Genomic DNA, 14018 nt, shown 5'->3' on the forward strand with positions numbered 1-14018 from the left:
TGTAAATTTTTCTAGAATTTGATATATTTTGTTTCTAAAATGTAAAGCACTTACCTTCCTTTGTAACAGCTGCTGCCATGGCAAAAAATGTAGGTGGGTACACAGTATTTTCTTAAGCTCATCCAATAGAGTGAGCTACACACCAACAGTTTATTTTACTAAGACATTGTTTTTATCAGAGCTAAAGCAGGAATTCTGGCTAGCTGGACAATTAATCCTTCCTCACAGTTCTCATCAGACTTCAAATCACAGTCAGCATGGGTAAGGTTTCTGTGCCTGCAAAATCGCAAGCAACTGACCAATCAAACACACTTCTACAGGAAACTTACCCTGTTTTTGCAAAACTTGCCCAGTATCGCAACATGGACCTACTTAAGATTTCTTCAGCCTTGGTGTAATTAGCTCTTCTTTCTAAGGGTAATCCAAACACAAACTCAATCTCATAACCGTGCATCACTCCCATCCACTCTGGCCAAGGGAGCTTCGAGGATCGATGTTCGAAGAAGTAGAAGAACGCGTTGTGTCCGAGCTGTGCAAATTTTTTTGCGAATTCCACAGCAGGACATATTATATTGTAATCACCAACTACGTCATCCATGGCATCACGGTAATGTTCTGGTTTCTGCTCATTTTCCCAGTCTGTGTACTGAAATATGATCGATTCCACTGCAAGCTGGCTTGCTTCTGGGAAGGCATATGTTAAAGCCGTTTGAAATTCTGTTTTATTGATCAGGCTATCATTATCTTTGCTGAAGCCAGGTACTCCATACACTAGAAAACTTGATCCTTCATCTTTGTTAACGCCAATTAAGATCTGTGTTTGTTTAAAAAGGCCATTTTCAACCAATGTTTTTGGCATGTCCAAAAGAAAATCACCATCCACAGTTGGACAAAAATATATTTTAAGAAGAGAATCATGTGTTACAGCAAAAATCTCACTGTCCAATATATCCTGAGGGTCCTTGTCTTGGAGGCAGAGGATTAGCTCTGTCTCATTGCTGGTAGGACAGTGGAGATGCTTGGCTAAAGCCACAGTTCTGTTCCTGGCTTCTGACGGTGTTATTGCGCCCCAAGGGGCATTTGCAGATCCACTTTGCATGATGGCTCTTGTGAAAAAAGGATGGCTTTCAGGAGAAAGGACATGGTAGCTGACAGAAGCCGAGCCAGCACTCTCTCCAAAGATAGTCACACTTCTTGGATTGCCTCCAAAAGCTGCTATGTTCTCCTGGACCCACTGAAGTGCTAATCTTTGATCAAATAAACCTGCATTTCCAGGAGCAACCTGGTTTCCTGGCAAAGCCAAAAATCCTAATGCGCCAACCCTGTAGTTCATGGAAACAACAATGACTCTTTCAACCCTAGCCAGAAACTTGCCATCATAGACAGGCAGGGAAGATGACCCAGTTTCAAAGCCACCTCCGTATATCCACACCATCACAGTTGCATTCTTAGTTCTGGGTGAGGGAGTCCATACATTAAGGTATAAGCAGTCTTCACTTAGGTTGGTTTTTGGATTCCACATCTCCGATCCAGGAAATCCAGGGAAAGCTGTATCTAGAGATTGGTAACAAGAGTTTGCCTGTTTCGTGGCATCCCAGACATCTGACCACTTCTCACGAGGTTCTGGTTTTTGAAATCTCAGTCTGCCAATAGGTGGTTGTCCGTAAGGAATTCCAAGGAAGGCTGTCACAGTTCCCCCTAGTACCTGCAAGTTCATCCCCCTTACTCTGCCTTTCTTAGTTGTAATGATGTTCTCTTCAGGCAGTGCCTTCTTGATGAACATATTCAGGAGGAGAAACCACATAAGAAATCTGGTATGGACACGTGTACCATTTTTCCAAATCATGGTATCTGAAAGAAAGGAAAAAAGAAATTTAGAATTTGTACGTTAACGTATCAGTATGAGAACCAAAAGCGTTTGTTCAGAAAGCATGTAGATCCTTCCAAAGGCACTGGAAACAAGATGGTGCCTGGCTCAGGGGTCTTTAACCATAACATCTGACTAATTTGTCTTGTGGTAAAACCCTGTTTAGTATTTAGCACAGGCCCATAGGCTCTCAATTTAGGTGGGAAAGGACCACTGGAGGTCATCTGGGCCAAAACCAACTAAAATTTGGACAGATTTCTAAGTTAGATGGTGTTGCTCTGGGCCTTATTCAGTTTTGAGTGTCATCCAAAAAAGGATGGAGATTCCACAGTCTCCCTGGAAAACCTCAGTTATAAAATATAAAATATAAATAAATAAATAAATAATATACATAAAATGACACCAGCTTCCAGTTTTTGCAGGTAATTTCTGTAGGAACAGAGGACTGAAAAAGGCTGTCCAAGGTTTAAGCCTTGAAATTTGCAAGAGAGGACCCGTAGATATTTATCATAGAATCATCATAGAATCACAGAATCAGTAAGGTTGGAAGGGACCTCTGAAGATCACCTAGTCCAACCTCCCTGCTCAGCAGGGTCTCCCAGAGCATGTTAGACAGGGTTGCGTCCAGGCGGGCCTTGAAGATCTCCACAGAAGGAGACTCCACAACCTCTCTGGGCAACCTGGTCCAGGCCTCCGTCACTCGCACAGGGAAGAAATTCCCCCTCACGGTCAGGCGGAACTTCCTGTGCTTCAATTTCTGCCCATTGCCTCTTGTCCTGTCACACGGGACAACTGAAAAGAGTTTGGCCCCGTCCCCTTGACACCCTCCCTTCAGGTACTTGTACACATTGATCAGATCCCCCCCCAGTCTTCTCTTCCCCAGGCTGAAGAGGCCCAGCTCTCGCAGCCATTCCTCAGAGGGCAGGTGCTCCAGCCCTCTGATCATCTTCATAGCTCTGCGCTGGACTCTCTCCAGTAGCTCCATGTCCCTCTTGTACTGGGGAGCCCAGAACTGGACACAGGACTCGAGATGAGGCCTCCCCAGGGCTGAGGAGAGGGGCAGGATCACCTCCCTCAACCTGCTGGCAACACTCTTCCCAATGCACCCCAGGAGACCATTGGCCTTCTTGGCCACAAGGGCACATTGCTGGCTCATGGTCAACTTGTCATCCACCAGCACTCCCAGGTCCTTCTCTGTAGAGCTGCTCTCCAGCAGCTCAGCCCCCAGCTTGTACTGGTGCCTAGGGTTATTCTTCCCTAGGTGCAGGACTCTGCACTTGCCCTTGTTGAACCTCATGTGGTTTCTCTCCGCCCAGCTCTCCAGCCTGTCCAGGTCTCTCTGAATGGCAGCACAGCCCTCAGGTGCGTCAGCCACTCCTCCCAGCTTGGCATCATCAGCAAACTTTCTGAGGAGGAATTCTGTCCCCTCATCCAGGTCAGTGATGAAGAAGCTGAACAGGATGGGACCCAGCACTGAGCCCTGGGGGACACCACTAGCCACAGGCCTCCAACTAGACTCCATGCCACTGATGATGACCCTCTGAGCTCTGCCTTTCAGCCAGTTCTCAATCCACCTCACTGTCCACTCGTCTAACCCACACTTCCTGAGCTTCTCTAGGAGGATGTTATGGGAGACAGTGTCAAAGGCCTTGCTCAAGTCAAGGTACACAACGTCCACTGCTCTCCCCTCATCTACCCAGCCAGTCATTCCATCCGAGAAGGCTATCAGATTGATTAAGCAGGATTTCCCCTTGGTGAATCCATGCTGGTTACTCCTGATCACCTTCTTCTCCTCCACATGTCTGGAGAGGACATCTAGAATGAGCTGTTCCACCACCACTCCAGAGATGGAGGCTGATCGGCCTATAGTGTCCTGGGTCCTCCTTCTTGCCCTTCTTGAAGACTGGAGTGACATTGGCTTTCTTCCAGTCCTCAGGCACCTCTCCAGTTCTCCATGACTTTTCAAAGATGATGGAGAGCGGCCTGGCAACAACAACTGCCAGCTCCCTCAGCACCCGTAGGTGCATCCCATCCAGGCCCATGGATTTGTGGACGTCTAGCCTGCCCAGAAGGTCTCTAATCCTTTCCTCCTCAACCAAAGGAAAGTCTTCCCTTCTCTGGACTTTCTCCCTCACGTCCAGGCTCTGGGATTTCTGGGGGCTGCCCTCAGCAGTGCAGACTGAAGCAAAGAAGGCATTCAGTAATTCTGCCTTCTCTGTATCCCTTGTCACCAGGGCCCCTGCCCCATTCACTAGCAGGCCCACATTTTCCCTAGTCCTTCTCTTGCTGCTGATGTATTTGAAGGAGCCCTTCCTGTTGTCCTTTCCAGAATCAATTCCAACTGGGCCGTAGCCTTCCTCGCCGCATCTCTACATACTCTGACTGCATTCCTATAATTCTCTCAAGTAGCCTGTCCCCTCGTCCACATTCTGTGTATTTTCTTCTGTCTGAATTTGGCCAAGAGCTCCTTGCTCACCCAGGCAGGTCTCCTGCGCCCTTTTGCTGCACTTCTTACTCATAGGCATGAACCACTCTTGAGCCTGGAGGAAGTGATGTTTGAATACTAGCCAGCTCTCCTGGACCCCCCCTTCCTTCTAGAGCGTTAACCCGTGAGACTCCACCAATTAGGTCTCCGAAGAGCCTGAAGTCCGCTCTCCTGAAGTCCAGGGTTGCAATCCTGCTTGTTGCCTTAGTTCTTTCCTGCCGGATCCTGAACTCCACCATCTCATGGTCACTGTAGCCAAGGCTACCCCCAACCTTCACATCTCTAACCAGTCCCGCTCTGTTGGTGAGGACAAGGTCCAGCAGGACACCCTTCCTCGTAGGCTCCTCCACCATTTGTGACAAGAAGTTGTCATCGATGCATTGCAGGAGCCTCCTGGACTGTTTGTGCCTTGCTGTGTAGTCCCTCCAGCAGATGTCAGGGTGGTTGAAGTCCCCCAGGAGAACCAGGGCCTGTGATCGTGAGGCTACCTCCAGCTGTCTGTAGAAGGCCTCCTCAACCTTCTCTTCCTGGTCAGGTGGCCTGTAGTAGACACCCACAACAGTATCCCCCATGTTGGCCTGCCCTTTGATCTTTACCCATAAGCTCTCGACTGCCTCCTCCTCCTCCCCCAGGCAGAGCGCGATGCATTCCAGTTGGTCTCTCACATAAAGAACAACTCCACCACCTTGCCTTCCTGGCCTGTCTTTCCTAAAAAGCGCATTTATTTAGAGGATCAACAGACTAGCCACTCCGAATGTTCCCATAATCTTTGGATAGAATCATGCTCTTCTTTTTCATGCAGGCAAAACTGGCCCTAGCATAAAAGGGGTTATTTGGCAAAAGCGTTACAAAAACTGTGCAGTTTCACTGGCTCGCCGTACAGGGCTTCAAAACAACACTGCCCCTAAAAAATGTAGATGTGAAGAAACCAGGCTAAAGAGGGAAAGGTCATACAAGTAGCGTCTGACTAGGTGGCCCTTGGGTCGTATATCTGTGGTCCGATTTTTTTCATGCCACTGGAGTTGTGAGTCCACACTGGATTTATGTCACAGCACAGGTTTTGCTGAGTCTCGGAGCCCTGCTTCCTTCCTGTTCCCAAATATCAGCAAGTGCTCCTTCCATCAGCAATATTTGGCCATCATCTTTTCCATCGTGTTTTCCTTAGTTAACAGATGACTTCACCACTCAATGAATAGAACATTTTATGATCTGTGATAGAAAATGGCATGCCTGATTAGCCGCTATTCTGTCTGAGGTCTATTTGGTAATCTGTATTCTCAAGTCAATAAAGGGGAATAATAAACATCACTATGCACAAATTTTTCCACTCATTAACATGCATCCCATGAACTCCGGAAAGGAGCTTGGAGTCATGTTTTAATCCAAGGATTTCTAGGCCCAGGCACGTTTTGAGCTGCATACTTGTGTCAAAGCACATGCCTGGGCTGAAGAAAAGATAGCACTGCTATAAACTCAAAAAGGCACTAGATGGTCATGGTGTCCTACTCATATGTCTTAAGATCTGAAGGTGTTTCTAACAAGTGCAGCGCATAAAGTACCTCAGCTGACTGTCTCCATTAGCTCTTGTGGGCACACAGAGGTATGCCAAGGTCTGCACGCAGCATTTCTTTCAAGATCTTTTTTCTATAAGGTGATTTAATCTGGTTTATAACCACCATATTCATGAGAAGTTGTCATATTTCTGCTACTTAAGATAAACATTAAAATGCTAAAAATACATATGGATTTTTTTAAATCTGTGTAGGCAGTGCCTGATAATTTGTGGACCCTAATATTTTAAAATGTTATAAAAATGCATTTTCCCATGGAAAATGAAATGTCAGAAGAGCATTCGCAAAAACCCATTTTTATGGCTTACATATCTGAAAATGCTCAACAAAGCTTCCTTCTATTTTTTCCTTGCTGTCCTGTTGTACATAGTGTACTCAGTCCTGCCACTTTAAACAGTCCATTCTTTGTTAATAAGAAGCACTTGTGTCCTTAAAAGGAATGAGGCTAATTTCTGTGGAAAGTACAGCTGCGCTCCCAATCTGAGCTCCTCTTGCTTGTTTGCATATTGTTGGAAATAAGCTGAGAAAATGCTGGGAAAAAACAAAAAGGAACATTTTGCTCAAAGATGAATTTGAGATAGAATCAAAGGAACAGAGAAGAATTTTCAGAGAATGTATCAAAACCGATAATAGATAAACTTTGGAAAAATAGATATCTATCCTCAAAGCGCATTTTTATTTTTAAAAAAGCGGCAAGGTGGGGAACAAGGGCAACAGGCTTTTCGGGGTTTCTCTAACGGCTGACCTCAAGCTTTACTCACGAGAAGCCTGCAAAGGCCCGCGCGCGCTGCGCGCGCGGCCCTGCGAGCCCGGCTCGGCCGCCTGCTCCTCGCCACGCGCCCGCTGGTTTTTTCCATTCGTTCCTGCAATGAAGTCTTTGGAGAGCTCGGTGAGAAAAGGCACATGCGGCTCAGATCGGGGCTAAACTCTTGCACCCTCTCTCACGGTCAACCGAGACAAGCGTGGGAACCAGCCGTGTTTACACCAGGAGCCTCGCGGCACGTGTGTGCGTCCCATGCACCGCTGCCTGAGATCGGCAAAGTAATTCCTTTAATCTGTTATTTCAGGAGCTCTGTAGTTTTTTTCACGTATTCACTTTTAACATGCCACCCGGGACTGAGCAACAGCAACAAATAGATGGGATTTCTAATACCGTCATCACAAAGAAAAGGTAATGACACGAGCGAAAACAAAAGGGGTTAAAGATCTTAAAGCTTTTAATATCTAAAAATTAATCTTAAAAAGAGCAGGACAAGGGGAAATCACTCCAGTATTTCAAAACATAGAGGCATAAATGTTGATCCTAAAATGTTTTAGATGAGAATCCTAAGGAAAAAAATAATAAAATGATCAATTCTGTACATTTCTAATTAGCTTTACAATAAAATAGCTGATACTTTAAAGAAAAAGTTTGAAATAGAGCAAGCTTGAAAAAGCAAGAAGTTTTAAACTACTGAATGAGAGGCTATGTCTAGTTTCAAGTTACTCTGCTAATGTTGACGAAAGTATCAAGTGACAGAGGATTGCTATTACCTCTTGAATGTATGGCAAATATTACATTTAATAATGATTTTAATGCTGCATTAAAACAAACTCAGCAATATATAGCACACTGAGCAAAACAAACATTGCTTGATTATTACTATGAGAGTAAAAGAGTCAGAAGATTGCTTTGGCTCATCAACTTTAACCAAGTGGAGATATATCATATAATGTATTTGCATACTTTAAAAAGCTGCTTCTGCATTAGTTTCACCCAATAAAAGTTAAACAGAACATACATCCTTATTCTCATCCAACAAGGGAATACAATTTACTTCAACGACTGTTTCCTCTCCTTGCAAATCTTTTCCAAGCCAAGAAATCTATGCACAACACTATGTAATCGCTATTTAAATAGCAAAGATGGTTGAATTAGTAAGTGATTTCTAGCTCCGTTTAATTTGCTCAGCCGTGACTCTCCTGAGTAACACCGAGGGCTGATGCACACGCCTGCCTACTTGTTCCCCTCGCAGGGCAGAGGGAGTTTTCCCAAGAGAGCAACAAATGGGCAGAGCATAACATTTTAAAAGATCACAGTCCCCACGCAAATCAACTCAGCTGTAAATTGCCCTGGCAGACAGAGACATGTTAAACAGAGATTCACTTACCCCACCTCTGCCACCAGAACTACAAAGTTTGTAAGAGTCAGGCTCTTTGAACACTTCAGTGAAAATGCAGTATGCAGCTGCTGCTTTAAGCCTGTAAATTGGACAGTACTGACATTATAATCAACTGTTTCTGACACAAAGCTCGCGAGAGCTGGCAGCAGCAACTTGATCTGTAGGCAGCCGTGCTCCGGTGCCCGACATCTGTTCAGCCGCTCATGGCACGGCTGTAGAAACGCTACGGCGGGAACCCCGTTTTGGAGAAAAGCTTCTGCTGGACAGGGAAGATAAAATGATTTTTTTAGCACGAGACAACAATTTTGTGATCGAAAAAAACAAACCGAATTATAAACGTGATGTAACTCTGCCTCTGTTTCCTTTGTCTTGCGTGGAGAGCTGCTCCTGCCTGTGGCTTTTGGCTGCTGTGCAGCTCAAGATTAGAGCAATTTTAAAGTGCCTCAGACTTTTCTTTTCACTGCATTTAGTTATTCCTCATTACAGACAACGGTGGCAGAGAAAAAGGAGAGTACTCTGTGCAGACACAACCACCAGCAGCATCAGTCGTACTACTTGACTTATGACAGCTGGGAGCTGCTGCAGAAATCTGCCTTGTCCTCTTCTGACGTTAGGTTTAAAAGCGGTGCCCAGAAGGGGCCACCTAATGTTTTCTCACTGTTCTAAGGCATAAAGTAGGAAATCCCTCACGATGGTTCGTGTTTATGATATCCTTCTTGTGGTTAGGGTCTTCTGACTCCAAACCAAGGGTCGGAGGCGCCAGGGCTGCCGCCCCGCGGGGGACGTGTCCCATGGCCCTGCCATCACTCAGCGCTTCTTCGGTCACCTGGCCGGGCGCGGGACCCTGCTGTGCCCGGTGCTAAAGGTACAAACGTAGGGAAAATCGGAAGGGGAGGTAGGAAGATAAATAAATCAGATACGTGCACCCATCGCTCCCTTACAAAACGGCTTGTGGAAGCCCTGCTGGAGAGCCGGTGCTGGCCTCACGCCCCCTCCGGACCACGCGGCCGTCCTTGGCCGCCGCGGGCCCCTGCCGGCCGCTAGCACCTCTTTGAAAGAAGCAACTAATTTTTCCACACTTTAAGGTTTGCATCTACCCACAGCCTTTGCTTCCCCTTTTAGAGCTCGGAGCAATTACTTTCCCTAAATTTAACGATCAAGCCACAGCTCTGTTTCAGTTATACAAAGGGAATATTTGGCAATGCACAGAAGAGAAAGAAAGCAGAAATAAGAAGTACAAAGTTCATAGACCTTGACATGGAGACTTCAAACTATTTTTAGAAGCTCGTATGTGAAAAAGTGCTTTAATAGAGAAAAGTTCAAGAAAGCACGGTCATTTGATTTCTTCTAGTAACTTTAAAATGGACCTTTAGCAGCAGATATTAAATTAGGTTTACTGCAGGGACATGTCCATTCGAAAGAACATGGCCTAGGCTAAACCTGAGCCAGATTATAAATCCCTAGGATTTCAGAGTGAAAGTGATAGTTTGGAATTAAGAATTCTTAGCCAAGATTGTGATCTTAGTTACATAAGCATAAATCTTTAATAGCAAAATATAATTAGCTTGGAGTCAATTCTAGAAACAACTCCAGCCGCTTGCTTCTCGAAAAAGTTGAGCTGCAGTTTCCTACAGGAATAGGAGACCAGAAGGAGAATCAGCTGCAACCTGTCCTGCCCGAGCAATGCCAGCTCCGCTCGCCGGGGTCCTTCCCCGCCGTGAGCCCCTCTGCAGCGCCCGGGACCCTCGAGGCGAGCACCGAGCACCGGCTCCGGGGCCGACTGAGTGCAAAGCAGGACAAGGCGACCCGGGGGGGAGCGACTCCCTCGCCCCGCGCTGCTCCTCGGGGCGGAGGAAACCCTCCGAGGCCAGCGTCGGGGCTACCTGGGGGCAACGGGGACGTTAGCCCAGGCTGCCTGGGCGGCTGTGCTTCTGCACTATCATCCTTGGCTCTCCTGTTGGACTGCTATGGCCCTTTTCTATGATTTTCCCCTTAATTAAAAAAATTAACATATAAATTAAAGTTTCACAACGGTGTGCTGTGAGAGGAAACAGTTTTTTTAGTTATTACTTAGCTTACTAAGAATACCTGCACGAAAATTACAGATTAAATACACTTAATGCCTTTAGTAATTTTCTGTAGAGTGGTCATTTTTTTAATATTCCTCTGGGAGTTTGAAAGGAAAGGAGGGAGGTATCCAACAGCAGAATATATAGAACAGCTTATACATAGATAGCTATATACTGATGCCTTTAAATATATATATATATATATATATATATATATATGCATTTATCTATTTATTTATACTGTTTTTTCAGGTCAAGCAAAACTTTAAGGCAAGGTTGTTTGTTAAAAATCACCACCAAAGCTAATCCTGTATTTTATCGTTGAATATGTGCATGTGAAATATATCTCACATAGGTATAGGAATTTTGATAGGGGAGATGTCCAGGTCTCTTGGGAAATGAAAGCAAAGGCCAGCTGTGGGAAAGACGGATATTTAGTAGTAAGATGCTTAGAAAATGTAAGCAATATATGTTATGGAAACATCAAATATTTTTGTTATTACTTATTTCACTTCTTAAGCTGCCCTTCAGCATATTACCCGAATCTTTTAAATTTATGAATAGCCTAAATTATGCTCATTAGGGGTTACCAGGGTAATCACAGGGTCCCAGCTTGGCCTCCGAAACCATCTACAGCCTCACACCGACCATCTTGTCTCTAATACGGAGTGCTCAGAACAACTTGCCAAATTAAATGATATTGCATGTAGAGTGCGTGCATGTGTGAAGAAACGCCGCATTTTATCCGGCTTTTTACCAGTGTCCTCAAAACGAGGTTCCTGTTACTAATTTCACTGGCAGCTGCCTGGAAAGCATTTGATAAAGCCAAGGGGTCAGATACCTTGTCCGCACCCTGGAAAGGTCCCTGAATCAGTGACCTACTTCATAGCCAGGCACTTACACTTTTCTCTAAGATTTTAGGATCCTTTAAAACCACGGGAAAGTGTTACAGTTAAAAGGACCCTGCTAACCAAGGAGATGTTAGCAGTCTGTAAAAGCAGAAAACATTTTTTTTTTTTTTCACTTTTTGCTCAGAGGGGAAAAAAACGCAAGTTAAATTATTGCTAAACTTCCTGCAGTATCATTTGCGTGAATAAACGGTTCTGTTTGAGCTCGCCGGCCCCGCGGCGCAGCGGCCGTGGTCGCAGCCCTGGCTTTCCCACGCAGCAGCTGCGTGGCCTTGGCTCAAACTTTTGAGAAAGCTACTGCGTCGTGAGAGAAAAAGAGTAAACGAAAGCTGTACGAGATAAGAAGGTGGTAAGATTGCGGAGACGGGGACAGCTCAGGGTCTCCAGAGGAAAAATCACTGGTGGCGAAAGCTGTGAGATCCCAAGACAAGAAACGAGAAGGCGGCAGCTGGGCAAATTTAGCACACGTCCTCTTTGACCAGTCAATGTCACTTGTTGTCGTAAACTAATAGAAATTCCCCCCAGAATTCCCCTTAACGAATGATTAGAACAGTCATGGAAAGCCATCTTATTCAATAAGAAATTTGCTATATTTGGAAAGGTATCTTGGATGAGTATCATGAAAATGGATACCAATTTATTAAGTATACAGAAGGCGCTAACACTCATATAAGCTATTAGACATGATTATATTTTCCTCTTATTGGCTCAGTTATGATCTGCTATAACTTTCTTCTTATTACTCTAATTATAGTTTGGTATAATTTCCTCTTTATTAGCACAATTATGGTCTCCACTTTTATAAAATTCTTGGCAAAATCCAAGCTGATGAAAAAATATATCCAGATGAAAGATGCATGCATTATTATTATTATTTCTTTTGAATGTTTATTTAATCTTAGCTCCCTATAGTATTCTTAAATAATTCATTATTTTATCTCTTATAGGGATCTGATTCACTAAATAAAATAAAAAAATGATTCATGTATACACAATACCGCTTGTAGGACAATATTATAGCCCTGGTGTTTAGCTTGCAGGAAAATAGGCAAAACCTAAGTATCAGCAAAGAGCTGAAATGTTGTGTGACCATGATAAGGCTAATTAAATTATGAGTTATGTTTCACAGATTTCTGCAGAAGATTAATTAATTGACCATGTAACTGTGTTGCCCATTTCTGCGTTTCCTTTGTCTTTCCCATGGGTAGAGGGGCTGCAGTCGTCTGAAATTGCGCAGAGCTGTGTTGCACACCGCCAAAGCCGCTGCAGGGGCGCCGAAAGGGGGGCGCGGGGCCGGCCGGCCACCGCGCTCGTGACTCGGGTCGGGTGCAAACGCCTCCAGCCCGCGGGCGGGGGAAGAGAGGACCCACGGCCTGAAGGGCGCCAGCCGGAGCTAATGCTAGATCCTTCCTCCAGGTGAAGGTTGCCTTGTTTTACAGAGTATTACGTGGTTTTGCATGTGATCCTTCAATGACAAAAAATAGTTTTTGTGTTTTTCTAAGTTAACTTGTGCTGATAACTCACATTCTTCAGCAGAAAGTTTTGCTTTTGGTGGCTTATAAATACATAAACCAATAGCTGCATCTCTGCAGTCTACTCTGGACAGTGTAAACTCCCAAGCGATCCCTGGCCAGCTTTGAATAGTCCAGCTTGGTGGCTGGCCGTAGGCTACTGCTAGCAGCAAGAAGCTCCCTCTACGATAATCCATCCTCTTGTACGCAGACTCTGTGAATAACTGCAACATCTGAGGGACAGAAGAGCTCATTTGAATCTGTAAAGAGGAATGTATATCTAGAAGGTAGGAACTCTCCCCAGTTCCCGAAGTTCCCCATAGGTTTCAGCCCTCACCATTACTGTAATTCTCCATCTTCCAGTTTCTGCACAGATCCATGTCTTCAGTGACCAATGTCATAAAGATATTTGCTCAAAGGTTTAGTCTGAACTGCTGCAGGTTTCAGATTTCAATTTTGTGCAGCACTTGGAAACCATAAATAAAAGACTTTGGTCTTACAGCAGGATCTTCTGGGATCCGTCCGTGGGAAATTCCACAGGAAACAAGTGGAGGGTGATTTTGTTCACCTTTCAGTAGATGGGTCACAGCTTGTGAATATGACACAGCTATTAATTTTAGTAGAAATAACAGCTTCAGTGTCTGTGACGAGCTAAAACTTCAGATCTACTGGTGCCACCTTGTTGCTGTGTGTAGGCTGGAGCGCGTAGGAGAGGAGGTGCTAGAGGCTGATGTTTAGAGGCAAGAGCTGGCCAGGGCACCAGTTACTGCACCCTCCCAGTAACTTTGCTCAAGCAGCAAGGAGATGGTGCCAACATCAGCTCATGTTTGTCCCCATCAGGACAAAATTCAAATACACCAGAATCATTTTCCCATTAATTTCTGTAATTCATAGCTAATTTGGTTGCTTAGCTTTTGTGTTTTATGAAATAAATCTAACTTTGGAAAAACAGACTATCCTTGTGCTTATTTTGTTACGACCTGGCAACAACAGAGAGGTAGATGCACACGGAGACCTCTACCATAAGGGTTGTGCCGGAGACTGCTACACTTAGGAAGGCACAGGCGCTGCTGAGCACTACCACAGTGCAAACTTCTCCGGCCGAGTGACTTTTTAACAGACGGCCCCTTCGTTCTGTGGATGCACAAATGTTGTGTGATCCCGGAAATCTCACTATAAACATCTGTGCAAATTTTTCAGAAAGACGCCGTGATTCCTGAATATTGGATAATTCATCACAGTATTATCTGCTTGAAAAACACATCTGTCAGTGCAGGTGGCTTATTGGAAAAGCATAGTAAACTCCCTCAGGTTTTGTCTATGTATATATCTATGCATAAAGTACCTGGCGTCAACTAAAAAGCAATATGATTTAGTGACACAAATGAAAATATTAAGGGCAGTTAGAGTCCCAGAGTGTTCTTGAAACACTAACCACGCATAAT

At 44.8% G+C, this 14018-nt stretch overlaps 1 protein-coding gene across 1 annotated transcript in view; it reads right to left on the minus strand.

Moving 5' to 3' along the window:
* BCHE (butyrylcholinesterase) overlaps window positions 1-8164 on the minus strand; it is a 35831-nt gene extending 27667 nt beyond the window's left edge. Inside the window, exons 1-2 of the mRNA XM_062582997.1 lie at window positions 8074-8164; window positions 330-1851 (exon numbers count right to left, since the gene is read on the minus strand). Of these exons, the coding sequence (XP_062438981.1) occupies window positions 330-1846 (1517 nt within the window). The 5' untranslated portion in view covers window positions 1847-1851; window positions 8074-8164. The remainder of the gene's footprint in view (window positions 1-329; window positions 1852-8073) is intronic.
* Between the last annotated feature and the right edge of the window lie 5854 nt (window positions 8165-14018).

The sequence above is a fragment of the Rhea pennata genome, chromosome 9, assembly GCF_028389875.1.
Source record: "Rhea pennata isolate bPtePen1 chromosome 9, bPtePen1.pri, whole genome shotgun sequence".
Classification (NCBI taxonomy): Eukaryota; Metazoa; Chordata; class Aves; order Rheiformes; family Rheidae; genus Rhea; species Rhea pennata.